This window comes from Oncorhynchus nerka, linkage group LG17, assembly GCF_034236695.1.
Source record: "Oncorhynchus nerka isolate Pitt River linkage group LG17, Oner_Uvic_2.0, whole genome shotgun sequence".
In the NCBI taxonomy this organism is placed as follows: Eukaryota; Metazoa; Chordata; class Actinopteri; order Salmoniformes; family Salmonidae; genus Oncorhynchus; species Oncorhynchus nerka.
In genome coordinates this window covers 895,748-920,287 of record NC_088412.1, presented here as the reverse complement: position 1 = coordinate 920,287, position 24,540 = coordinate 895,748, and the positions used below count along the sequence as shown (strand labels likewise).

Here is a 24,540-nt window from a genome sequence, read left to right as displayed (position 1 = left end):
CCTCCCTATGGGTCTCCCTAAGGGCCTCCCTATGGACCTCCCTATGGGTCTCCCTATGGGTCTCCCTACGGACCTCCCTACGGGTCTCCCTATGGACCTCCCTATGGGCCTCCCTATGGGTCTCCCTACGGACCTCCCTACGGGTCTCCCTACGGGTCTCCCTATGGACCTCCCTATGGGTCTCCCTATGGACCTCCCTATGGGTCTCCCTATGGGCCTCCCTATGGGTCTCCCTATGGGTCTCCCTATGGACCTCCATATGGGTCTCCCTATGGGCCTCCCTATGGGTCTCCCTATGGGCCTCCCTATGGGTCTCCCTAATGGCCTCCCTATGGGTCTCCATACGGGTCTACCTACGGGTCTCCCCATGGGTTCTCCCTATGGACCTCCCTATGGGTCTCCCTATGGACCTCCCTATGGGTTCTCCCTATGGGCCTCCCTATGGACCTCCCTATGGACCTCCCTATGGACCTCCCTATGGGTCTCCCTATGGACCTCCCTATGGGTCTTCCTATGGACCTCCCTATGGGTCTCCCTATGGACCTCCCTATTGGTCTCCCTATGGGTCTTCCTATGGACCTCCCTATGGGTCTCCCTATGGACCTCCTATTGGTCTCCCTATGGTTCTCCTATGGACCTCCCTATGGGTCTCCTATGGACCTCCCTATGGGTCTCCTATGGGTCTCCCTATAGACCTCCTATGGACCTCCTATGGGCCTCCCTATGGACCTCCCTATTGGTCTCCCTATGGGTCTCCCTATGGACCTCCTATTGATCTCCCTATGGGTCTCCTATGGACCTCCCTATGGACCTCCTATGGGTCTCCCTATAGACCTCCCTATGGGACTCCTTATGGGTCTCCATACGGGTCTACCTACGGGTCTCCCCATGGGTCTCCCTATGGGCCTCCCTATGGACCTCCCTATGGGTCTCCCTATGGGTCTCCCTATGGACCTCCCTATGGGTCACCCTATGGGTCTCCCTCTGGACCTCCATATGGGTCTCCCTATGGACCTCCATATGGGCCTCCCTATGGGTCTCCCTATGGACCTCCCTATGGACCTCCCTATGGGTCTCCTATGGACCTCCCTATGGACCTCCCTATGGGCCTCCTATGAGTCTCCTATGGGTTCTCCCTATGGGCCTCCCTATGGGTCTCCCTATGGGTTCTCCCTATTGGTCTCCCTATGGGTCTCCCTATTGGTCTCCCTATGGGTCTCCCTATGGACCTCCCTATGGACCTCCCTATGGGTCTCCCTATGGACCTCCCTATGGACCTCCCTATGGGCCTCCCTATGAGTCTCCCTATGGGTTCTCCCTATGGGCCTCCCTATGGGTCTCCCTATGGGTTCTCCCTATTGGTCTCCTATGGGTCTCCCTATTGGTCTCCCTATGGGTCTCCTATGGACCTCCCTATGGGCCTCCTATGAGTCTCCTATGGGTTCTCCTATGGGCCTCCTATGGGTCTCCCTATGGGTTCTCCCTATTGGTCTCCCTATGGGTCTCCCTATTGGTCTCCCTATGGGTCTCCCTATGGACCTCCTATGGGTCTCCTATGGGCCTCCCTATGGACCTCCCTATGGGTCTCCCTATGGACCTCCCTATGGGTCTCCCTATGGACCTCCCTATGGGCCTCCCTATGAGTCTCCCTATGGGTTCTCCCTATGGGCCTCCCTATGGGTCTCCCTATGGGTTCTCCCTATTGGTCTCCCTATGGGTCTCCCTATTGGTCTCCCTATGGGTCTCCCTATGGACCTCCCTATGGGTCTCCCTATGGGCCTCCCTATGGACCTCCCTATGGGTCTCCCTATGGACCTCCCTATGGGTCTCCCTATGGGTCTCCCTATAGACCTCCCTATGGACCTCCCTATGGACCTCCCTATGTGTCTCCCTATGGGCCTCCCTATGGGTCTCCCTATGGACCTCCCTATTGGTCTCCCTATGGGTCTCCCTATGGACCTCCCTATGGACCTCCCTATGGGTCTCCCTATGGGCCTCCCTATGGGTCTCCCTAAGGGCCTCCCTATGGGTCTCCCCATGGGTCTCACCAAAGGCCTCCCTATGGGTCTCCCTATGGGTCTCCCTATGGGTTCTCCCTATTGGTCTCCCTATGGGTCTCCCTATTGGTCTCCCTATGGGTCTCCCTATGGACCTCCCTATTGGTCTCCCTATGGGTCTCCCTATGGACCTCCCTATGGGTCTCCCTATGGACCTCCCTATGGACCTCCCTATGGGTCTCCCTATGGACCTCCCTATGGGTCTCCCTATGGGCCTCCCTATGGGTCTCCCTAATGGCCTCCCTATGGGTCTCCTAAGGGCCTCCTATGGACCTCCTATGGGTCTCCTATGGGTCTCCCTATGGGTCTCCTATGGACCTCCTATGGTTCTCCTATGGACCTCCCTATGGACCTCCTATGGGTTTCCTTATAGACCTTCCTATGGGTCTCCCTATGGGTCTCCCTATGGACCTCCCTATGGACCTCCCTATTGGTCTCCCTATGGACCTCCCTATGGGTCTCCCTATGGGCCTCCCTATGGGCCTCCCTACGGGTCTCCCTATGGGTCTCCCTATGGGTCTCCCTATGGGTTCTCCCTATTGGTCTCCCTATGGGTCTCCCTATGGGTTCTCCCTATTGGTCTCCCTATGGGTCTCCCTATGGACCTCCCTATTGGTCTCCCTATGGGTCTCCCTATGGACCTCCCTATGGACCTCCCTATGGGTCTCCTTATGGGCCTCCCTATGGGTCTCCCTAAGGGCCTCCCTATGGGTCTCCCTATGGACCTCCCTATGGGTCTCCTCATGGGTCTCACCAAAGGCCTCCCTATGGGTTCTCCCTATGGGTCTCCCTATGGGTTCTCCCTATTGGTCTCCCTATGGGTCTCCCTATTGGTCTCCCTATGGGTCTCCCTATGGACCTCCCTATGGGTCTCCCTATGGACCTCCCTATGGGTCTCCCTATGGACCTCCCTATGGACCTCCCTATGGACCTCCCTATGGGTCTCCCTATGGACCTCCCTATGGGTCTCCCTATGGGCCTCCCTATGGGTCTCCCTAATGGCCTCCCTATGGGTCTCCCTAAGGGCCTCCCTATGGACCTCCCTATGGGTCTCCCTATGGGTCTCCCTATGGACCTCCCTATGGGTCTCCCTATGGACCTCCTATGGTTCTCCCTATGGACCTCCCTATGGACCTCCTATGGGTTTCTTATAGACCTTCCTATGGGTCTCCATACGGGTCTACCTATGGGTCTCCCTATGGGTCTCCCTATGGACCTCCCTATGGGCCTCCCTATGGACCTCCTATGGGTCTCCCTATGGGTCTCCCTATGGACCTCCTATGGGTCTCCTATGGACCTCCTATGGTTCTCCCGATGGACCTCCTATGGACCTCCTATGGGTCTCTAGACCTTCCTATGGGTCTCCCTATTGGACCCCTATGGGTCTCCCTATGGGTCTCCCTATGGGTCTCCCTATGGACCTCCCTATGGGACCTCTATGGGTCTCCTATGGACCTCCCTATGGACCTCCCTATGGGTCTCCCTATGGACCTCCCTATGGACCTCCCTATGGGTCTCCCTATGGGCCTGGGTCTCCTATGGGTCTCCTATGGACCTCCCTATGGGTCTCCTATGGACCTCCCTATGGTTCTCCTATGGACCTCCCTATGGACCTCCCTGGGTCTCCTATGGGTCTCCCTATGGACCTCCCTATGGGTCTCCCTATGGACCTCCCTATGGTTCTCCCTATGGACCTCCCTATGGACCTCCCTATGGACCTCCCTATGGTTCTCCCTATGGACCTCCATATGGGCCTCCCTATGGGTCTCCCTATGGACCTCCCTATGGACCTCCCTATGGGTCTCCCTATGGACCTCCCTATGGACCTCCCTATGGGTCTCCCTATGGACCTCCCTATGGACCTCCCTATGGGTCTCCCTATGGGCCTCCCTATGGGTCTCCCCATGGGTCTCACCAAAGGCCTCCCTATGGACCTCCCTATGGGTCTCCCTATGGACCTCCCTATGGGTCTCCCTATGGACCTCCCTATTGGTCTCCCTATGGACCTCCCTATGGGCCTCCCTATGGGTCTCCCTACGGACCTCCCTACGGGTCCCTATGGGTCTCTATGGGTCTCCCTATGGACCTCCTATGGGTCTCCTATGGGTCTCCCTATGGGTCTCCTATGGGTCTCCCTATGGACCTCCATATGGGTCTCCCTATGGGCCTCCTATGGGTCTCCCTATGGGCCTCCCTATGGGTCTCCCTAATGGCCTCCCTATGGGTCTCCCTAAGGGTCTCCTATGGGTCTCCTATGGGTCTCCCTATGGACCTCCCTGGGTCTCCTATGGGCCTCCTATGGGTCTCCCTATGGGCCTCCCTATGGGTCTCCCTATGGGTCTCCCTATGGACCTCCATGGGTCTCCCTATGGGCCTCCTATGGGTCTCCCTAAGGGCCTCCCTATGGACCTCCCTATGGGTCTCCTATGGACCTCCCTATGGGTCTCCCTATGGACCTCCCTATGGTTCTCCCTATGGACCTCCTATGGACCTCCCTATGGACCTCCCTATGGACCTCCTATGGGTCTCCTATGGACCTCCTATGGGTCTCCCTATGGACCTCCCTATGGTTCTCCCTATGGACCTCCCTATGGGTCTCCTATGGGTCTCCCTATGGACCTCCATATGGGCCTCCCTATGGGTCTCCTATGGACCTCCCTATGGACCTCCCTATGGGTCTCCCTATGGACCTCCCTATGGACCTCCCTATGGGTCTCCCTATGGGCCTCCCTATGGGTCTCCCCATGGGTCTCACCAAAGGCCTCCCTATGGACCTCCCTATGGGTCTCCCTATGGACCTCCTATGGGTCTCCTATGGACCTCCTATTGGTCTCCTATGGACCTCCCTGGGCCTCCCTATGGGTCTCCCTACGGACCTCCCTACGGGTCTCCCTACGGGTCTCCCTACGGACCTCCTATGGGTCTCCCTATGGACCTCCTATGGGTCTCCTATGGGTCTCCTATGGGTCTCCCTATGGGTCTCCCTATGGACCTCCATATGGGTCTCCTATGGGCCTCCCTATGGGTCTCCCTATGGGCCTCCTATGGGTCTCCTAATGGCCTCCCTATGGGTCTCCCTAAGGGTCTCCCTATGGGTCTCCTATGGGTCTCTGGACCTCCTATGGGTCTCCCTATGGGCCTCCCTATGGGTGGGCCTCCCTATGGGTCTCCCTATGGGTCTCCCTATGGACCTCCCTATGGGTCTCCCTAAGGGCCTCCCTATGGACCTCCTATGGGTCTCCCTATGGACCTCCCTATGGGTCTCCCTATGGACCTCCCTATGGTTCTCCTATGGACCTCCCTATCTCCCTATGGACCTCCCCTATGGACCTCCTATGGGTCTCCCTGGACCTCCCTATGGGTCTCCCTATGGACCCCTATGGTTCTCCCTATGGACCTCCCTATGGGTCTCCCTATGGGTCTCCCTATGGACCTCCATATGGGCCTCCCTATGGGTCTCCCTATGGACCCCTATGGACCTCCTATGGGTCTCCCTATGGACCTCCCTATGGACCTCCCTATGGACCTCCCTATGGGTCTCCCTATGGGTCTCCTATGGGTCTCCCTATGGACCTCCCTATGGGATGGGCCTCCCTATGGGTCTCCCTATGGGCCTCCTATGGGTCTCCCTATGGGTCTCCCTATGGACCTCCATATGGGTCTCCCTATGGGCCTCCCTATGGGTCTCCCTAAGGGCCTCCCTGGACCTCCCTATGGGTCTCCCTATGGACCTCCTGGGCCTCCCTATGGGTCTCCCTATGGACCTCCCTATGGACCTCCCTATGGGTCTCCCTATGGACCTCCCTATGGACCTCCCTATGGGTCTCCCTATGGGTCTCCCTATGGGTCTCCCTATGGACCTCCATATGGGCCTCCCTATGGGTCTCCCTATGGACCTCCCTATGGACCTCCCTATGGGTCTCCCTATGGACCTCCCTATGGACCTCCCTATGGGTCTCCCTATGGGCCTCCCTATGGGTCTCCCCATGGGTCTCACCAAAGGCCTCCCTATGGACCTCCCTATGGGTCTCCCTATGGACCTCCCTATGGGTCTCCCTATGGACCTCCCTATTGGTCTCCCTATGGACCTCCCTATGGGCCTCCCTATGGGTCTCCCTACGGACCTCCCTACGGGTCTCCCTACGGGTCTCCCTACGGACCTCCCTATGGGTCTCCCTATGGACCTCCCTATGGGTCTCCCTATGGGTCTCCCTATGGGTCTCCCTATGGGTCTCCCTATGGACCTCCATATGGGTCTCCCTATGGGCCTCCCTATGGGTCTCCCTATGGGCCTCCCTATGGGTCTCCCTAATGGCCTCCCTATGGGTCTCCCTAAGGGTCTCCCTATGGGTCTCCCTATGGGTCTCCCTATGGACCTCCCTATGGGTCTCCCTATGGGCCTCCCTATGGGTCTCCCTATGGGCCTCCCTATGGGTCTCCCTATGGGTCTCCCTATGGACCTCCATATGGGTCTCCCTAAGGGCCTCCCTATGGACCTCCCTATGGGTCTCCCTATGGACCTCCCTATGGGTCTCCCTATGGACCTCCCTATGGTTCTCCCTATGGACCTCCCTATGGACCTCCCTATGGACCTCCCTATGGACCTCCCTATGGGTCTCCCTATGGACCTCCCTATGGGTCTCCCTATGGACCTCCCTATGGTTCTCCCTATGGACCTCCCTATGGGTCTCCCTATGGGTCTCCCTATGGACCTCCATATGGGCCTCCCTATGGGTCTCCCTATGGACCTCCCTATGGACCTCCCTATGGGTCTCCCTATGGACCTCCCTATGGACCTCCCTATGGACCTCCCTATGGGTCTCCCTATGGGTCTCCCTATGGGTCTCCCTATGGACCTCCCTATGGGTCTCCCTATGGGCCTCCCTATGGGTCTCCCTATGGGCCTCCCTATGGGTCTCCCTATGGGTCTCCCTATGGACCTCCATATGGGTCTCCCTATGGGCCTCCTATGGGTCTCCTAAGGGCCTCCTATGGACCTCCCTATGGGTCTCCTATGGGTCTCCCTATGGACCTCCTATGGGTCTCCCTATGGACCTCCCTATGGTTCTCCTATGGACCTCCCTATGGACCTCCTATGGACCTCCCTATGGGTCTCCCTATGGGTCTCCCTATGGACCTCCCTATGGGTCTCCCTATGGACCTCCCTATGGTTCTCCCTATGGACCTCCCTATGGACCTCCCTATGGGTCTCCCTATGGACCTCCATATGGGCCTCCCTATGGGTCTCCCTATGGACCTCCTATGGACCTCCTATGGGTCTCCCTATGGACCTCCCTATGGGTCTCCCTATGGACCTCCCTATGGACCTCCCTATGGGTCTCCCTATGGGCCTCCCTATGGGTCTCGCTAATGGCCTCCCTATGGGTCTCCCTAAGGGCCTCCCTATGGACCTCCCTATGGGTCTCCCTATGGGTCTCCCTACGGACCTCCCTACGGGTCTCCCTATGGACCTCCCTATGGGCCTCCCTATGGGTCTCCCTACGGACCTCCCTACGGGTCTCCCTACGGGTCTCCCTATGGACCTCCTATGGGTCTCCTATGGACCTCCCTATGGGTCTCCTATGGGCCTCCTATGGGTCTCCCTATGGGTCTCCCTATGGACCTCCATATGGGTCTCCCTATGGGCCTCCCTATGGGTCTCCCTATGGGCCTCCCTATGGGTCTCCTAATGGCCTCCTATGGGTCTCCTAAGGGTCTCCCTATGGACCTCCTATGGGTCTCCCTATGGACCTCCCTATGGGTCTCCCTATGGGCCTCCCTATGGGTCTCCCTATGGGCCTCCCTATGGGTCTCCCTATGGGTCTCCCTATGGACCTCCATATGGGTCTCCCTATGGGCCTCCCTATGGGTCTCCCTATGGGCCTCCCTATGGGTCTCCCTAATGGCCTCCCTATGGGTCTCCCTAAGGGCCTCCCTATGGGCCTCCCTATGGGTCTCCCTATGGGCCTCCCTATGGGTCTCCCTAATGGCCTCCCTATGGGTCTCCCTAAGGGCCTCCCTATGGACCTCCCTATGGGTCTCCCTATGGGTCTCCCTATGGACCTCCCTATGGGTCTCCCTATGGACCTCCCTATGGTTCTCCCTATGGACCTCCCTATGGACCTCCTATGGGTCTCCCTAAGGGCCTCCATATGGGTCTCCCTATGGACCTCCCTATGGACCTCCCTATGGGCCTCCCTATGGGTCTCCCTAAGGGCATCCCTATGGGTCTCCCTAAGGGCCTCCCTATGGGTCTCGCTATGGACCTCTTTATGGGTCTCCCTATGGACCTCCCTATGGGTCTCCTTATAGACCTTCCTATGGGTCTCCATACGGGTCTACCTATGGGTCTTCCTATGGGTCTCCCTATGGACCTCCCTATGGGTCTCCCTATGGACCTCCCTATGGACCTCCCTATGAGTCTCCCTATGGGTTCTCCCTATGGGTCTCCCTATGGGTCTCCCTATGGACCTCCCTATGGACCTCCCTATTGGTCTCCCTATGGGTCTCCCTATGGGCCTTCCTATGGACCTCCCTATTGGTCTCCCTATGGGTCTCCCTATGGACCTCCCTATGGGTCTCCCTATGGACCTCCCTATGGGTCTCCCTATGGACCTCCCTATGGGTCTCCCTATGGACCTCCCTATGGTTCTCCCTATGGACCTCCCTATGGACCTCCCTATGGACCTCCCTATGGACCTCCCTATGGTTCTCCCTATGGACCTCCCTATGGACCTCCCTATGGACCTCCCTATGGACCTCCCTATGGACCTCCCTATGGGTTCTCCCTATTGGTCTCCCTATGGGTCTCCCTATGGACCTCCCTATGGACCTCCCTATTGGCCTTCCTATGGACCTCCCTATGGGTCTCCCTATGGACCTCCCTATGGGTTCTCCCTATTGGTGTCCCTATGGACCTCCCTATGAGTCTCCCTATGGACCTCCCTATGAGTCTCCCTATGAGTCTCCCTATGGGTCTCCCTATGGACCTCCCTATTGGTCTCCCTATGAGTCTCCCTATGGGTTCTCCCTATAGACCTCCCTATGGGTCCTGGTTAAAAGCAGTGCACTACAATAGGAATAGTGTCCCAGTTTGCCTTTCTTTCACAACATTTTAGTCAAGGAGCCTGGAAACACTAAGCCTGAATCTAAATGCCACTGTTGGTATAACAGGGCTTCAGTATTAGGCAAGCCTGATTTTGAATGCCAAATGAACAGCATTAACAAGGATCAACCCCTGAATATTCAAAAGCAAATAATTACAGAAATTACGGAAGACTCGAACACGTCAAACTATAATCGTGATCATTGAAAGAATAATGAATGATTTTCAAGTTACCTTTAAGAGTTGAACAAACGTTCTCCACCCAATGTATCAATAACAACTGTGACAACATTACAACGTGAAGGGCCAGTTTCCTTGTCAGAACAATGTACCGACTCCACTAGGTAAGCTATAACAAAGTATTGATTTGTTCTTACCTTATAATGATATCAAAGTAAATAGCTGGTCTTATTGCTGTAGTAAGTCATACTACTCCTGTCTGTGACTCTTGACTGCAGTGTTTTCAGTGTGCTGTGACTGTCCCCTCCAAGCACAGACACACACTGGTCTGTCGCTCCAAGCAGACACACATGTACAAGTCTGAAAATGATGCCATCTGTTGGCTATACACGAAACAGCACAGTGACAAAGAGGAAGCCCACACGATGTGTTGGGTTTGAGAAAAAGAAAGAGATGATCAGAAATAGTCTTGTAATGTTCTTCTGCCTTTTAGAGGTTTCGCAAAAGATCATTAGTATGATGTAGGTTATACATTCATATGCTTTTCCTGTTACTACAGACAGACACACAGTGTCCCAACACAAGCAAAGTGTGAGTGAACCCAGCTGGCTAGAGAATGTGGCAATAGCAAATCTAAATCAAATCCAATTTTATTTGGCACGCGCTTTGCAAACAACAGGAGTAGACGGACAAGAAAATACATACTTACAACAATGCGGAGTTCACATCAAAATAAATTACATAGTGATATGAAGACTAAATATACAGTGAATAACAATAACGAGTAAAAGTAACACGGCTATACTCAGTACTGGGACTCTCTGTTTATAACCATGTTATTACCTCCCTGTATATAACCATGTTATTACCTGGTACTCCCTGTATATAACCATGTTATTACCTGGTACTCCCTGTATATAACCATGTTATTACCTCCCTGTATATAACCATGTTAGTACCTGGTACTCCCTGTATATATCCATGTTATTACCTCCCTGTATATAACCATGTTATTACCTGCTACTCCCTGTATATAGCCATGTTATTACCTGGTACTTCCTGTATACAGCCATGTTATTACCTGGTACTACCTGTATATAGCCATGTTATTACCTGGTACTCCCTGTATATAACCATGTTATTACCTTGTACTCACTGTATATAGCCATGTTATTACCTGGTACTCCCTGTATATAGCCATGTTATTACCCGGTACTCTCTGTATATAACCATGTTATTACCCGGTACTCTCTGTATATAACCATGTTATTACCCGGTACTCCCTGTATATAGCCATGTTATTACCTGGTACTCCCTGTATATAGCCATGTTATTACCTCCCTGTATATAACCATGGAATTACCTCCCTGTATATAACCATGTTATTACCTGGTATTCCCTGTATTTAACCATGTTATTACCTGGTACTTCCTGTATATAACCATGTTATTACCTGGTACTTCCTGTATATAACCATGTTATTACCTGGTACTTCCTGTATATAGCCATGTTATTACCTGGTACTTCCTGTATATAGCCATGTTATTACCTGGTACTCCCTGTATATAACCATGGTATTACCTGGTACTTCCTGTATATAGCCATGTTATTACTTGGTACTTCCTGTATATAGTCATGTTATTACCTGGTACTCCCTGTATATAGCCATGTTATTACCTGGTACTCCCTGTATATAGCCATGTTATTACCTGGTTCTCCGTGTGTATAGCCATGTTATTACCTGGTACTCCCTGTATATAACCATGTTATTACCTGGTACTCCGTGTATATATCCATGTAATTACCTGGTACTCCCTGTATATAACCATGTCATTACCTCCTTGTATATAGCCATGTTATTACCTGGTACTCCCTGTATATTTAAAAAATATATATATATATATTTAAATTTTACCTTTATTTAACCAGGCAAGTCAGTTAAGAACACATTCTTATTTTCAATGACGGCCTGGGAACAGTGGGTTAACTGCCTGTTCAGGGGCAGAACGACAGATTTGTACCTTGTCAGCTCGGGGGTTTGAACTTGCAATCTTCCGGCTACGCTGCCGCCCCAATAACCATGTTATTCCCTGGTACTCCCTGTCTATAGCCATGTTATTACCGGTTATTCCCTCTAGATAGCCATGTTATTTCCTGGTACTCCCTGTATATAGCCATGTTATTATTACCTGGTACTCCCTGTACATAACCATGGTATTACCTGGTACTCCCTGTATATAACCAAGTTATTACCTGGTACTCCCTGTATGTAACCAAGTTATTACCTGGTACTCCCTGTATATAACCATGTTATTACCTGGTACTTGCTGTATATAGTCATGTTATTACTGGTATTTATCTAACTAGGCGAGTCAGTTAAGAACACGTTCTTCTATACGATGACGGTCTCCCAGAAGACGATCAGTGTCCCTATACCGGGACAGTGGAGCTAACCAGAAGGCGATCGGTGTCCCTATACCGGGACAGTGGAGCGAACCAGAAGGCGATCGGTGTCCCTATACCGGGACAGTGGAGCTAACCAGAAGGCGATCGGTGTCCCTATACCGGGACAGTGGAGCTAACCAGAAGCGATCGGTGTCCCTATACCGGGACAGTGGAGCTAACCAGAAGGCGATCGGTGTCCCTATACCGGGACAGTGGAGCTCACCAGAAGGCGATCGGTGTCCCTATACCGGGACAGTGGAGCTACCCAGATGGCGATCGGTGTCCCTATACCGGGACAGTGGGGCTAACCAGAAGGCGATCGGTGTCCCTATACCGGGACAGTGGGGCTAACCAGAAGGCGATCGGTGTCCCTATACCGGGACAGTGGAGCTAACCAGAAGGCGATCGGTGTCCCTATACCGGGACAGTGGAGCTAACCAGAAGGCGATCGGTGTCCCTATACCGGGACAGTGGAGCTAACCAGAAGGCGATCGGTGTCCCTATACCGGGACAGTGGAGCTAACCAGAAGGCGATCGGTGTCCCTATACCGGGACAGTGGAGCTAACCAGAGAAGGCGTCGGTGTCCCTATACCGGGACAGTGGAGCTAACCAGAAGGCGATCGGTGTCCCTATACCGGGACAGTGGAGCTAACCAGAAGGCGATCGGTGTCCCTATACCGGGACAGTGGAGCGAACCAGAAGGCGATCGGTGCCCCTATACCGGGACAGTGGAGCGATCCAGAAGGCGATCTGTGTCCCTATACCGGGACAGTGGAGCTACCCAGATGGCGATCGGTGTCCCTATACCGGGACAGTGGAGCTAACCAGAAGGCGATCGGTGTCCCTATACCGGGACAGTGGAGCTACCCAGATGGCGATCGGTGTCCCTATACCGGGACAGTGGGGCTAACCAGAAGGCGATCGGTGTCCCTATACCGGGACAGTGGGGCTAACCAGAAGGCGTCGGTGTCCCTATACCGGGACAGTGGGGCTAACCAGAAGGCGATCGGTGTCCCTATACCGGGACAGTGGGGCTAACCAGAAGGCGATCGGTGTCCCTATACCGGGACAGTGGAGCTAACCAGAAGGCGATCGGTGTCCCTATACCGGGACAGTGGAGCTAACCAGAAGGCGATCGGTGCCCCTATACCGGGACAGTGGAGCGAACCAGAAGGCGATCGGTGCCCCTATACCGGGACAGTGGAGCGATCCAGAAGGCGATCTGTGTCCCTATACCGGGACAGTGGAGCTACCCAGATGGCGATCGGTGTCCCTATACCGGGACAGTGGAGCTAACCAGAAGGCGATCGGTGTCCCTATACAGGGACAGTGGAGCTCACCAGAAGGCGATCGGTGTCCCTATACCGGGACAGTGGAGCTACCCAGATGGCGATCGGTGTCCCTATACCGGGACAGTGGAGCTACCCAGATGGCGATCGGTGTCCCTATACCGGGACAGTGGAGCTACCCAGATGGCGATCGGTGTCCCTATACCGGGACAGTGGGGCTAACCAGAAGGCGATCGGTGTCCCTATACCGGGACAGTGGGGCTAACCAGAAGGCGATCGGTGTACCTATACCGGGACAGTGGGGCTAACCAGAAGGCGATCGGTGTCCCTATACCGGGACAGTGGAGCTAACCAGAAGGCGATCGGTGTCCCTATACCGGGACAGTGGAGCTAACCAGAAGGCGATCGGTGTCCCTATACCGGGACAGTGGAGCTAACCAGAAGGCGATCGGTGTCCCTATACCGGGACAGTGGAGCTAACCAGAAGCGATCGGTGTCCCTATACCGGGACAGTGGAGCTAACCAGAAGGCGATCGGTGTCCCTATACCGGGACAGTGGAGCTAACCAGAAGGCGATCGGTGTCCCTATACCGGGACAGTGGAGCTAACCAGAAGGCGATCGGTGTCCCTATACCGGGACAGTGGAGCTAACCAGAAGGCGATCGGTGTCCCTATACCGGGACAGTGGAGCTAACCAGAAGGCGATCGGTGTCCCTATACCGGGACAGTGGAGCGAACCAGAAGGCGATCGGTGCCCCTATACCGGGACAGTGGAGCGATCCAGAAGGCGATCTGTGTCCCTATACCGGGACAGTGGAGCTACCCAGATGGCGATCGGTGTCCCTATACCGGGACAGTGGAGCTAACCAGAAGGCGATCGGTGTCCCTATACCGGGACAGTGGAGCTAACCAGAAGGCGATCGGTGTCCCTATACCGGGACAGTGGAGCTAACCAGAAGGCGATCGGTGTCCCTATACCGGGACAGTGGAGCTAACCAGAAGGCGATCGGTGTCCCTATACCGGGACAGTGGAGCTAACCAGAAGGCGATCGGTGTCCCTATACCGGGACAGTGGAGCGAACCAGAAGGCGATCGGTGCCCCTATACCGGGACAGTGGAGCGATCCAGAAGGCGATCTGTGTCCCTATACCGGGACAGTGGAGCTACCCAGATGGCGATCGGTGTCCCTATACCGGGACAGTGGAGCTAACCAGAAGGCGATCGGTGTCCCTATACCGGGACAGTGGAGCTCACCAGAAGGCGATCGGTGTCCCTATACCGGGACAGTGGAGCTACCCAGATGGCGATCGGTGTCCCTATACCGGGACAGTGGGGCTAACCAGAAGGCGATCGGTGTCCCTATACCGGGACAGTGGGGCTAACCAGAAGGCGATCGGTGTCCCTATACCGGGACAGTGGGGCTAACCAGAAGGCGATCGGTGTCCCTATACCGGGACAGTGGGGCTAACCAGAAGGCGATCGGTGTCCCTATACCGGGACAGTGGGGCTAACCAGAAGGCGATCGGTGTCCCTATACCGGGACAGTGGGGCTAACCAGAAGGCGATCGGTGTCCCTATACCGGGACAGTGGAGCGAACCAGAAGGCGATCGGTGTCCCTATACCGGGACAGTGGAGCGAACCAGAAGGCGATCGGTGTCCCTATACCGGGACAGTGGAGCGAACCAGAAGGCGATCGGTGTCCCTATACCGGGACAGTGGAGCGAACCATAAGGCGATCGGTGTCCCTATACCGGGACAGTGGAGCAAACCAGAAGGCGATCGGTGTCCCTATACCGGGACAGTGGAGCAAACCAGAAGGCGATCGGTGTCCCTATACCGGGACAGTGGAGCTAACCAGAAGGCGATCGGTGTCCCTATACCGGGACAGTGGAGCGAACCAGAAGGCGATCGGTGTCCCTATACCGGGACAGAGGAGCTAACCAGAAGGCGATCGGTGTCCCTATACCGGGACAGTGGAGCGAACCATAAGGCGATCGGTGTCCCTATACCGGGACAGTGGAGCTAACCAGAAGGCGATCGGTGTCCCTATACCGGGACAGTGGAGCGAACCATAAGGCGATCGGTGTCCCTATACCGGGACAGTGGAGCTACCCAGAAGGCGATCGGTGTCCCTATACCGGGACAGTGGAGCTAACCAGAAGGCGATCGGTGCCCCTATACCGGGACAGTGGAGCGATCCAGAAGGCGATCTGTGTCCCTATACCGGGACAGTGGAGCTACCCAGATGGCGATCGGTGTCCCTATACCGGGACAGTGGAGCTCACCAGAAGGCGATCGGTGTCCCTATACCGGGACAGTGGAGCTCACCAGAAGGCGATCGGTGTCCCTATACCGGGATAGTGGAGCTACCCAGATGGCGATCGGTGTCCCTATACCGGGACAGTGGGGCTAACCAGAAGGCGATCGGTGTCCCTATACCGGGACAGTGGAGCTAACCAGAAGGCGATCGGTGTCCTTATACCGGGACAGTGGAGCTAACCAGAAGGCGATCGGTGTCCCTATACCGGGACAGTGGAGCGAACCAGAAGGCGATCGGTGTCCCTATACCGGGACAGTGGAGCTAACCAGAAGGCGATCGGTGTCCCTATACCGGGACAGTGGAGCTAACCAGAAGGCGATCGGTGTCCCTATACCGGGACAGTGGAGCTAACCAGAAGGCGATCGGTGTCCCTATACCGGGACAGTGGAGCTAACATGCTCTATTGTGATCTGCATGACTGTTGTAAGTAACAGCAAACTTTCCAGGACATAGACATGTCTTATATGTGCTGAAAGCCTAAATTATTGTTAATCTACCTGCACTGTCCAATTTACAGTAGCTATTACAGTGAAAGAATACAATGCTGTTGTTTGAGGAGAGTGCACAACAACAAACAACGTATCATGGTGAAAAATGTACTTACTTTCAGTAATCTTACTTTGATGTCATCCTGAGGGTCTCAGAGATAAAAATTTAGAAACTGGGTTCTACAACCAAACCCACCATCTAGATGTGTGAAAGTTATAAGCTAATGATCCATAATGTATGACATTCCTGGGAATGTGTAAACTTACATTTTGTATTACCATATCACTTTGTATGTTCTCTATAGTTATGTACTTGAAAATGTATCAATTAACCAAGTGGGCAGCCTTGATACAAAATATTGTCCAGTATTGCCATGCTTCACTGGATCAACCTGAAACATTGCTGTCATCTAGTGGCCAAAATCTAAATTGTGCTTAAACTGCAATATTATATGATGGCCTTTCTCTTGCATTTCAATAGTTGATAAATAAATAAACACGTCTTTTTTTGTATTACATTTACACAAACTTCAAAGTGTTTCCTTTCATATAGAACAGTAGTAACACCACCTAGCTATTAGATCAGTAGTAGCACCACCTGGCTACTAGAGCAGTAGTAGCACCACCTAGCTATTAGAGCAGTAGTAACACCACCTAGCTATTAGAGCAGTAGTAGCACCACCTGGCTATTAGAGCAGTAGTAGTAACACCACCTGGCTATTAGAGCAGTAGTAGCACCACCTGGCTATTAGAGCAGTAGTAGTAACACCACCTGGCTATTAGAGCAGTAGTAGTAACACCACCTGGCTATTAGAGCAGTAGTAGTAACACCACCTAGCTATTAGAGCAGTAGTAGTAACACCACCTAGCTATTAGAGCAGTAGTAGTAACACCACCTAGCTATTAGAGCAGTAGTAGTAACACCACCTAGTTATTAGAGCAGTAGTAGTAACACCACCTGGCTATTAGAGCAGTAGTAGTAACACCACCTAGCTATTAGAGCAGTAGTATTAACACCACCTAGCTATTAGAGCAGTAGTAGCACCACCTGGCTATTAGAGCAGTAGTAGTAACACCACCTAGCTATTAGAGCAGTAGTAGTAACACCACCTGGCTATTAGAGCAGTAGTAGTAACACCACCTAGCTATTAGAGCAGTAGTAGTAACACCACCTGGCTATTAGAGCAGTAGTAACACCACCTGGCTTTTAGAGCAGTAGTAGTAACACCACCTGGCTATTAGAGCAGTAGTAGTAGCACCACCTGGCTATTAGAGCAGTAGTAGTAACACCACCTAGCTATTAGAGCAGTAGTAGTAACACCACCTGGCTATTAGAGCAGTAGTAGTAACACCACCTGGCTATTAGAGCAGTAGTAGTAACACCACCTGGCTATTAGAGCAGTAGTAGTAACACCACCTAGCTATTAGAGCAGTAGTAGTAACACCACCTAGCTATTAGAGCAGTAGTAGTAACACCACCTGGCTATTAGAGCAGTAGTAACACCACCTAGCTATTAGAGCAGTAGTAACACCACCTAGCTATTAGAGCAGTAGTAGTAACACCACCTAGCTATTAGAGCAGTAGTAGTAACACCACCTAGCTATTAGAGCAGTAGTAGTAACACCACCTGGCTATTAGAGCAGTAGTAGTAACACCACCTAGCTATTAGAGCAGTAGTAGTAACACCACCTAGCTATTAGAGCAGTAGTAGTAACACCACCTAGCTATTAGAGCAGTAGTAGTAACACCACCTGGCTATTAGAGCAGTAGTAGCACCACCTGGCTATTAGAGCAGTAGTAGTAACACCACCTAGCTATTAGAGCAGTAGTAGTAACACCACCTAGCTATTAGAGCAGTAGTAGCACCACCTGGCTATTAGAGCAGTAGTAGTAACACCACCTAGCTATTAGAGCAGTAGTAGTAACACCACCTGGCTATTAGAGCAGTAGTAGTAACACCACCTAGCTATTAGAGCAGTAGTAGTAACACCACCTGGCTATTAGAGCAGTAGTAACACCACCTGGCTATTAGAGCAGTAGTAGTAACACCACCTAGCTATTAGAGCAGTAGTAGTAGCACCACCTGGCTATTAGAGCAGTAGTAGTAACACCACCTGGCTATTAGAGCAGTAGTAGTAACACCACCTGGCTATTAGAGCAGTAGTAGTAGCACCACCTGGCTATTAGAGCAGTAGTAGTAACACCACCTAGCTATTAGAGCAGTAGTAGTAACACCACCTGACTATTAGAGCAGTAGTAGTAACACCACCTAGCTATTAGAGCAGTAGTAGTAACACCACCTGGCTATTAGAAGGCATTAATATGGAGTTGGTCCCCCCCTGCCTGTTGTAACAGCCTCCACTCTTCTGGGAAGGCATTAATATAGAGTTCCCCCCCCCTGCTGTAATAACAGCCTCCACTCTTCTGGGAAGGCATTAATATAGAGTTCCCCCCCCTGCTGTTGTAACAGCCTCCACTCTTCTGGGAACATTGCTGTGGGGACATGTTGCTGTGGCTGAATGGAAGCAGTGAGGTCGGGGCACTGATGTTGGGCGATTAGGCCTGGCTCACAGTAGGCATTCCAATTCATCCCAAATGTGTTCGATGGGGTTGAGGTCAGTGCAGGCCAGTGAAGTTCGTCCACACCGATCTTGGCAAACCATTTCTCTGGACCTCGCTTTGTGTATGGGGCGTTTTCATGCTGAAACAGGTTTTCCTCTAGGATTCGCCGGTGCTTGGCGCCATTCTGTTGATTTTTATCCTGAAAAACTCCCACCCTTAACAATAACAAGCATGCCTGTAAGATGCTGCAGCCACCACTATGCTTGAAAAGTGGTACTCAGTGATGTGTTGGGTTTGTAGCAAACATAACACTGTGTTCAGGACAAAAAGGGAATTGCTTTGCCACATTTTGTGCAGTTTTTCTTTAATTCCTTGTAAACCGGATGCATGTTTTTTTTAATTCTGTACAGGCTTTCTTCTTTTCACTCTGTCAATTGTGGAGTGACAACAATGTTGATCCATCCTAAGTGTTCTCCTGTAACCATTTTAAAGTTACCATTGGTCTCATGGTGAAATCCCTGAGCAGTTTCTTTCCTCTCTGGCAACTGAGTGAGGAATGAGGCCTGTATATCTTTGTAGTGACTGGGTGTATTGATACACCATCCAAAGTGTAATTAACAACTTCACCATGCTCAAAGGGATAGACATAAAAAATATATTTAACCATCTACCAATAAGTGCCCTTCTTTGTGAGGCATTGGAAAACATCCCTGGTCTTTGTGGTTGAATCATTTGAAATTCATTTTGCTCGACTGAGGGACCTGACAGATATGAGTTAGTCATTCAAAAAAATCATGTTAAACACTATTATTTCACACACAGAGCGAGTACATGCAACTTATTATGAGACTTGTTAAGCACATTTGTACTCCTGAACTGATTTAGGCTCCTTACCATAAACAAAGGGGTTGAATACTTATTGACTCAAAACATTACAGCTTTTAATTTTTATTCATTTGTAAAAAAAAAAAAAAAAAAACACAACTTTGACATTGTGTTTAAGAGACAAAAATGTGGAAAAGTCAAGGATCCTCTTTCTCTGTAGAAAGTACATAACAGCATTAATTATGCACAGTAAGCTATAACAACGTTTATTAGGTGATGATGATCATACGAGACATATAAAATATTAATATTATAAAATATTTGTGTTGATATAGCGGGGGGCCATTTCGGTCACGATCAGTTGAATAAGAATTCTGTGGAAATGATATTCAATATTCATAGATACAAGAGAAAAGTGTCCTGACGGGGTTTTTGTGGAAGGTTGCAAATGGCACTAGATGATTGTGTAGTGACTGGGTGTTGCTTTGTTGCTTTAAAAAGAGAGTGTTAGGGTTGAGGAGTGGTCTTTGCACAGGGTCAGACACACCTCCATCCTTACACCAGCAATAATTAGGGATAGCTTATGGAATACAGAAAGAAACCAGCTGAGATACAAGGTGATACAATACTTGATCAAAGAAATTAACATTGGAACAAATACAAAAAGTGATTGGTCAACAGGAAGGGTATGGTGTGAAGGTAAAGTGATTGGTCAACAGGAAGGGTATGGTGTGAAGGTAAAGTGATTGGTCAACAGGAAGGGTATGGTGTGAAGGTAAAGTGATTGGTCAACAGGAAGTGTATGGTGTGAAGGTAAAGTGATTGGTCAACAGGAAGGGTATGGTGTGAAGGTAAAGTGATTGGTCAACAGGAAGTGTGTGAAGGTAAAGTGATTGGTCAACAGGAAGTGTGTGAAGGTAAAGTGATTGGTCAACAGGAAGTGTGTGAAGGTAAAGTGATTGGTCAACAGGAAGTGTGTGAAGGTAAAGTGATTGGTCAACAGGAAGGGTGTGAAGGTAAAGTGATTGGTCAACAGGAAGTGTGTGAAGGTAAAGTGAGTATAACTTGTGTTTTTAATGCTGGGTGCAATCCTGTCAAACAATAAACGTCTATAGGTAAGTGAAACCATGGTAACATGATGGATGGGTACAGCACTCAACTCGACATCAGAAGGTTCCTAGAGAGACCAGCTCTCAGAGAAAACACACCTCTCACAGTACAACTATAAGACAACATTTCATTGTTTATATGGCATTGTGCGACACCACAATTCTCCATTTTGTATTAAAAAAAAAAGTCACATTCGATATAGTTGGCCACTCAATAATCTAATACTAAATTAAGTGGAAACATTCACTGAGTGGACAAAACATTAAGAACACCTGATCTTTCCCATGACAGACAATCCAGGTGAAAGCTATGATCACTAATTGATGTCACCTGTTAAATCAACTTCAATCAGTGTAGATGAAGGGGAGGAGACATGTAGATGAAGGGGAGGAGACATGTAGATGAAGGGGAGGAGACAGTTTAAAGAAGGATTTTTAAGCCTTGAGACAATTGAGACATGGATTGTGTATGTGTGTCATTCAGACGATCAATAGGGAAGACAAAATATTTAAGTGCCTTTGAACGGGGTATGGTAGTAGGTGCGAGGCGCACCGGTTTGTTTCAAGAACTGCAACACTGATGGGTTTTTCACGCTCAACAGTTTCCTGTGTGTATCAAGACTGGTCCACCACCCAAAGGACATCCAGCCAACTTGACACAACTGTGGGAAGCATTGGAGTCAACATGGACCAGCATCCCTATGGAAGGCTTTCGGCACCTTGTAGAGTCCCATGCCCCAACCACGTGAGGCTGTTCTGAGGGCAAAGAGGGGGGTGGGGGTGCAACTCAATATTAGAAACTGGTTCCTAATGTTCGGTCTATTCAGTGTAGATGTGCCGAAACATTTCAGAACAAATATCAAAGAAACAACATTTTGATGGGTCTGGAAAGCACAAAAAATAAGTGAAGAAAAAGTCACAAAAAAAAATGTAAACAGGAAGAGAAAGACAGGTGATACTCAGACTAGTAGATTCCCTCATAAAATGTCCCCTTTATTAACACCACGTGATGGTGATGACAGTATGTTACCGCAGAGGGACTTGAAGCTGTGCAGAGTACAATAACTCCTGCCCTGTGACAGGGTTGAGGTGAATCCGGGTTCTGCCTCTGTTCCTCATCCTTCGTTCAACGGGAAGGGGAGGGACAGCATTTCTGGAAATGTACTGGAGTCTGGAACGATGGACTATTATTGGTCCAAGGTTTCTATGTAAAGCGTCAATCAATAGACGTTTTGGTAAAAAGTGGTTCAAGTGCTTCGTAGACAGACAGGGGCGACCAACAAGGCCTGCTGGTTACTGTATAGTATACTGCAGCAGCATTAGTCTCCTACAAAACCAATCTGGAAACAAGAAACACACCTACCTATACTTTGAGAGAGCTATAGCAGTCAGGTTTATCTACGAATACAAAATCAGTCCCTCCTCTCCAAAAGAGCACAATGATTTATTAGAAAAATACTGATTCAGATTGGCATGATCCAGCTCAGCAATATGGCTGTGGGACAGAATAACACTGTGGTTGTCATGTCAATCTCTCAGCTCAATGTCCCTCAGCCACAACCAACAGATTACCACGTTTACAAAAGATTGGAATTAATTTGAAAAAACATTTGGCCAAGACTGTTTTGATCCACACCAAGCCACAGGGTTCAGCCTGTGGAGAACATGGAGGTGATAGGTCCAAGCCACAGGGTTCAGCCTGTGGAGAACATGGAGGTGATAGGTCCAAGCCACAGGGTTCAGCCTGTGGAGAACATGGAGGTGATAGGTCCAAGCCACAGGGTTCAGCCTGTGGAGAACATGGAGGTGACAGGTCCAAGCCACAGGGTTCAGCATGTGGAGAACATGGAGGTGATAGGTCCAAGCCACAGGGTTCAGCCTGTGGAGAACATGGAGGTGATAGGTCCAAGCCACAGGGTTCAGCCTGTGGAGAACATGGAGGTGATAGGTCCAAGCCACAGGGTTCAGCCTGTGGAGAACATGGAGGTGATAGGTCCAAGCCACAGGGTTCAGCCTGTGGAGAACATGGAGGTGACAGGTCCAAGCCACAGGGTTCAGCATGTGGAGAACATGGAGGTGATAGGTCCAAGCCACAGGGTTCAGCATGTGGAGAACATGGAGGTGACAGGTCCAAGCCACAGGGTTCAGCATGTGGAGAACATGGAGGTGATTAGGTCCAAGCCACAGGGTTCAGCATGTGGAGAACATGGAGGTGATTAGGTCCAAGCCACAGGGTTCAGCATGTGGAGAACATGGAGGTGACAGGTCCAAGCCACAGGGTTCAGCATGTGGAGAACATGGAGGTGACAGGTCCAAGCCACAGGGTTCAGCATGTGGAGAACATGGAGGTGACAGGTCCAAGCCACAGGGTTCAGCATGTGGAGAACATGGAGATGATTAGGTCCAAGCCACAGGGTTCAGCATGTGGAGAACGTGGAGGTGACAGGTCCAAGCCACAGGGTTCAGCATGTGGAGAACGTGGAGGTGATAGGTCCAAGCCACAGGGTTCAGCATGTGGAGAACGTGGAGGTGACAGGTCCAAGCCACAGGGTTCAGCATGTGGAGAACGTGGAGGTGATTGGGTCCAAGCCACAGGGTTCAGCATGTGGAGAACGTGGAGGTGACAGGTCCAAGCCACAGGGTTCAGCATGTGGAGAACGTGGAGGTGATAGGTCCAAGCCACAGGGTTCAGCATGTGGAGAACGTGGAGGTGACAGGTCCAAGCCACAGGGTTCAGCATGTGGAGAACGTGGAGGTGATTAGGTCCAAGCCACAGGGTTCAGCATGTGGAGAACATGGCGGTGACAGGTCCAAGCCACAGGGTTCAGCATGTGGAGAACATGGAGGTGACAGGTCCAAGCCACAGGTTTCAGCATGTGGAGAACATGGAGGTGACAGGTCCAAGCCACAGGGTTCAGCATGTGGAGAACATGGAGATGATTAGGTCCAAGCCACAGGGTTCAGCATGTGGAGAACGTGGAGGTGACAGGTCCAAGCCACAGGGTTCAGCATGTGGAGAACGTGGAGGTGATAGGTCCAAGCCACAGGGTTCAGCATGTGGAAAACGTGGAGGTGACAGGTCCAAGCCACAGGGTTCAGCATGTGGAGAACGTGGAGGTGATTAGGTCCAAGCCACAGGGTTCAGCATGTGGAGAACGTGGAGGTGACAGGTCCAAGCCACAGGGTTCAGCATGTGGAGAACGTGGAGGTGATAGGTCCAAGCCACAGGGTTCAGCATGTGGAGAACGTGGAGGTGACAGGTCCAAGCCACAGGGTTCAGCATGTGGAGAACGTGGAGGTGATTAGGTCCAAGCCACAGGGTTCAGCATGTGGAGAACATGGAGGTGACAGGTCCAAGCCACAGGGTTCAGCATGTGGAGAACATGGAGGTGACAGGTCCAAGCCACAGGGTTCAGCATGTGGAGAACATGGAGGTGACAGGTCCAAGCCACAGGGTTCAGCATGTGGAGAACATGGAGGTGATAGGTCCAAGCCACAGGGTTCAGCATGTGGAGAACATGGAGGTGACAGGTCCAAGCCACAGGGTTCAGCATGTGGAGAACATGGAGGTGATTAGGTCCAAGCCACAGGGTTCAGCATGTGGAGAACATGGAGGTAACAGATCCAGCGTAGCAGAGAGTGGGGAGTATGTGGATATATCACTGGTCATCATGGTGGGTCATTACTCATGACAGCGTCTGTTTGGTCTGAAGGTGGGCGGGATAGCCAGGCTAGGTTCCTGATTGGCTGGAGTCTGCAGGTGATACGATAGAATCACACAGACCTGGATCCTGATTGGCTGGAGTCTGCAGGCACTGCACCCTGACAGGCTGTGTGCTAGTTGTCGCTACAAAGCTTGCATGCGTGCGTGCGTGGGGGCCGTGGTCAGTCTCTCTACTGATGTCCTAGTTGGCCTGGGCCGTGATTGGCTAGTTGTCCTCCTCATCGTCGCTACACAGCGCGCCTGCGTCGGTGTGTGTGTCTCTCTCTCTGAGGAAGGTTTGTCTGATGGCCTCAAGCTCTGTCAGCTCTAGTCTAACCTTCTCCAGATGGAAGGTCCTGCGGTTAAGGATCTGTCTCAGGGGGAACGGATTCATGTCCACAAACGCTATGCTCATCAACTTCCTGCAGGGAGGGAGAGAGACACACAACAGACT

General features: G+C 51.6%; 2 protein-coding genes across 15 annotated transcripts in view; both read right to left on the bottom strand.

Annotated features, from left to right (window-relative positions):
* dapk2b (death-associated protein kinase 2b) overlaps window positions 1-9,731 on the bottom strand; it is a 128,786-nt gene extending 119,055 nt beyond the window's left edge. For 12 of the 14 annotated variants that reach the window (XM_065002817.1, XM_065002825.1, XM_065002826.1 and 9 more), the window contains exon 1: window positions 9,540-9,710. The gene's annotated coding sequence lies outside the window, so the exon portion shown is untranslated. Of the gene's footprint in view, window positions 1-9,539 lie in introns of all 14 variants that reach the window. The other 2 variants (XM_065002816.1, XM_065002815.1) reach the window with 2 other exon arrangements.
* Window positions 9,732-19,381: 9,650 nt separating this feature from the next.
* tbc1d2b (TBC1 domain family, member 2B) overlaps window positions 19,382-24,540 on the bottom strand; it is a 148,292-nt gene continuing 143,133 nt past the window's right edge. The window contains exon 16 of the mRNA XM_065002814.1: window positions 19,382-24,508. Within this exon, the coding sequence (XP_064858886.1) occupies window positions 24,313-24,508 (196 nt within the window). The 3' untranslated portion in view covers window positions 19,382-24,312. The remainder of the gene's footprint in view (window positions 24,509-24,540) is intronic.